Below are 3096 nucleotides of genomic sequence, written 5' to 3' on the forward strand. Positions count from 1 at the left end.
TAGGGAAGCAAAGGCAACTGGAGATACAGCATCTTCTAGAGCCTGAGCCCTCACCCCCATGGGCTGGCGCCCGTTGGGCTAATTAATGAGGTTGCCGGGAGCGGTGCCATGTTCGAGTCTCCAGTTAGGGCTGATTCCGAAGCAGAGTGTTTCATTTTCCAAACAAATAGAATCATCTGGTTCCAAAGGTGGCTCATCTCATGCCATTTGATGTGTGAATTTGCCCACAAACAATGGATGGGCTAGTTATAAATGACCTGCTTCTCAAGTCAACTTCCTAAAGATTTCTGGTAAAGACTAACGTAGCTTTACAGACTCACAGACATGGAGAACAAACTAGTGGTTACAGTGGGGAGAGGGAAGTGGGGAGGAGCACTACAGGGGTGGGGACGTAAGAGGTATAGACTATTAGCAGTAAAATAAGCTACAAGGTTATATGGTACAACATGGGGTATAGAGCCAATATTTTATAATAACTATAAATGGAGTATAACCTTTAAAACTTGTGACTCACTATACCGTACACCTGGAACTTATATAATATTGTACAGCAACTAGACTTCAATTAACATAAATAAATTTTAAAAAGAGACCATGGTGAGAAAAAGAATCCTCAATAGTGAAAATCTAAAATTTCCCCCCTAGATAAAACAGAACTCGAATGGATCAATACACAATGAGCAAATTTTAAACACAAGGCATGGTATCAATATCAGATGAATGTGCTCTGTTAGACACTATCCAGATCCCTCTGCATACTTGATCTTATGAAATACAGTCCTCAAGATGTCCATCTACAGTATACTCTGGACAAACAGACAAAAAAGAGTATGTAGCTTTATTTGAATTTCTGTGACCTGAAATAAATCAAACTAAGGCAAGCCTGACGTCATCGCTTCCCTCCTGCAATCTGGGGACCATTGGATGAATATTCATCATTTAGATGCAGGGGTCAGCAAACTTTCCGTAAAGTGTTAGCTGATACATATTTTAGGCTTTGTGGGCTACGTGTGTCTCTGCCACATAAGCTTCTACTTCCCGCTCCTCACTTTTCTCCCCCGCATCCTCCTCCTTTTCCCCTTCCTCTTCCTCCTCTCCCTTCTTCTCCTTCTTCTTCTTCAACCATGTAAAAATGTAAAACCGGGGCTTCCCTGGTAGCGCAGTGGTTGAGAGTCCGCCTGCCGATGCAGGGGACACGGGTTCGTGCCCTGGTCCGGGAAGATCCCACATGCCGCGGAGCGGCTGGGCCCGTGAGCCATGGCCGCTGAGCCTGCGCGTCCGAAGCCTGTGCTGGCCTGAGAGGCCACAACAGTGAGAGGCCCGCGTACCGCAAAAAAAAAAAAGTAAAACCACTCTTAGCTCGCTGGCCCTGGCTTGCCAAGCTCTGCACGAGGCAGCTTAGGCAGGCACACAGGTTCATTCTGTCTGTTTTGTGAAGTTCTCCCTGAAGGCACAGCTGCTTAGCCGATGGGCTTCTTTGAGTGTGAGTTGGGGAGAAGCCAGCTTCGCAGGGAGCTCTCTCAATGCCACAACTTGGTGGGATTTGCTCTGAGCATCAACCCTCATGCATGTTTTCCTGGTTTTTCCCAGAAAACTCATTTGATTTCTGCAAAAGCAATGTTTATTTTACCCATGGGTAGCGAATGCCTGGCTACGTGGCCTAGGAGGCGAGGGGAGGGAGTGGAGCTTCCTGTACACAGATGCTCCATTAATCCCTGGTCCATGCCACTTCATCCATGCAGCTGGTCTCCCGGGCCACAGCCCCCTCCCTGCATCCTCCAGGTGGCACCTCCCCCATCACCTCAGCAGACAATTCTTGCAACCAACTTCAGGAAGATAGAAAGCAACTTCTTATCGGCCAAAGGCTCTCTTCCTATTTTCTTCTTTGATGTGTCATTAACGTTTCTTATTTATTTTCTCTCATGTTAATGAGAGGCTGGGGAAGGAGAGGACAACATGAGCCATGAACACAGCCAGTCTTGTTTTCCCTCAAATTAACCTTGTGAGACATTTTACTCATGGCGCGTGGGACGTCGGCACTGGTCCCCAGACCCGTCCCAGGGCAGCATGCACACAGATCTGTTCTTTTTGCATCACAGCAAATGTTTTTGCTCACAGGTCAGCACTTTTCTCCCTCCCTTCTTGTGACCCTGGACACACAGTTATCTGGTTGGCGGCCAACAGACGGAGGCAAGTGTGTCAGCGCGTGACCTTGGAGTCTTGGACAAGAATGGCCCCATCTGCTGAATCTCTAGCTCAGTTGATGGGATGAATTGAAACTAGGAAGACTGTCACTTTTTGATTTAATACACATGGAGCTTAGAATCTGCTGTGGTTTGAATGGTGGCCCCCCCCCCCAAAAAAAAGAGATGTCTGCTGGCAACATGTGTGAATGTGATGTTATCTGGAAAAAGGGTCTTTATAGATGTGATTCAGTTAGGGATCTGCGGGCCCTAAACCCAATGACAAGTGTTCTTAGAAGGGAACAGAAGAAAGACCCAGAGGAGAAGGGGACGGGGAGAGGGAGGCAGAGACTGGAGGGATGCACCACAAGCCAAGCACCGGCGAGCGTTGCCGGCAGCTCTCGGAGGTTAACGCAGGACCAGAAGTCTACTGTGATTAGAACTCGGCACGTTCACAGCCGTGGGCCGGGCTCAGCCCCTGCTCGGGGAACTAGGATGCCGCAGGCCACACAATGTGCACCCCCCAAAATCTATTGTGAATGACGTAAGCAGTGCATCGGCACCCTCCACTGAAAACCAGGGTCCTGGTTGCCCATCTCCCCTGCTTCCCTCCCTCACCCTTTGTCCTCACATTTCCAGTGGTCACGAGCATTGCAGAGTTACAGGAACAGCTTAGTCCCCGCCAATAACAAAGAGAAAGGCCATTGCTCACCTTGACAATCTTCTCACACTTTGTAGTTGAATGTCAAAAGCAATTTTCTTTAAGAAACTTACAGATGATGTCAACACCTTTCTTGATCTGATCTAGGAAAGTCCTGTTGGGCTGGAGAAAGTCCTTGATGAACTTGTCTAGAAGATGGCCTGGGGTCACATAGAGCGGCGCAGGCTGTGGAAGGAGGCCGCTGTGTGAAGC

The 3096-nt window shown here is 48.4% G+C and overlaps 1 protein-coding gene across 1 annotated transcript in view; it reads right to left on the reverse strand.

The window, feature by feature from the left end:
* Positions 1-3096, reverse strand: part of OAS2 (2'-5'-oligoadenylate synthetase 2) — a 28026-nt gene that overhangs the window by 5175 nt on the left and 19755 nt on the right. The window contains 1 exon segment of the mRNA XM_024741387.1: positions 2695-3069. Coding sequence (XP_024597155.1) covers positions 2695-3069 — 375 coding nt within the window.

Source organism: Neophocaena asiaeorientalis, unplaced genomic scaffold (genome assembly GCF_003031525.2).
Source record: "Neophocaena asiaeorientalis asiaeorientalis breed wild unplaced genomic scaffold, Neophocaena_asiaeorientalis_V1.1 scaffold648, whole genome shotgun sequence".
NCBI lineage: Eukaryota > Metazoa > Chordata > Mammalia > Artiodactyla > Phocoenidae > Neophocaena > Neophocaena asiaeorientalis.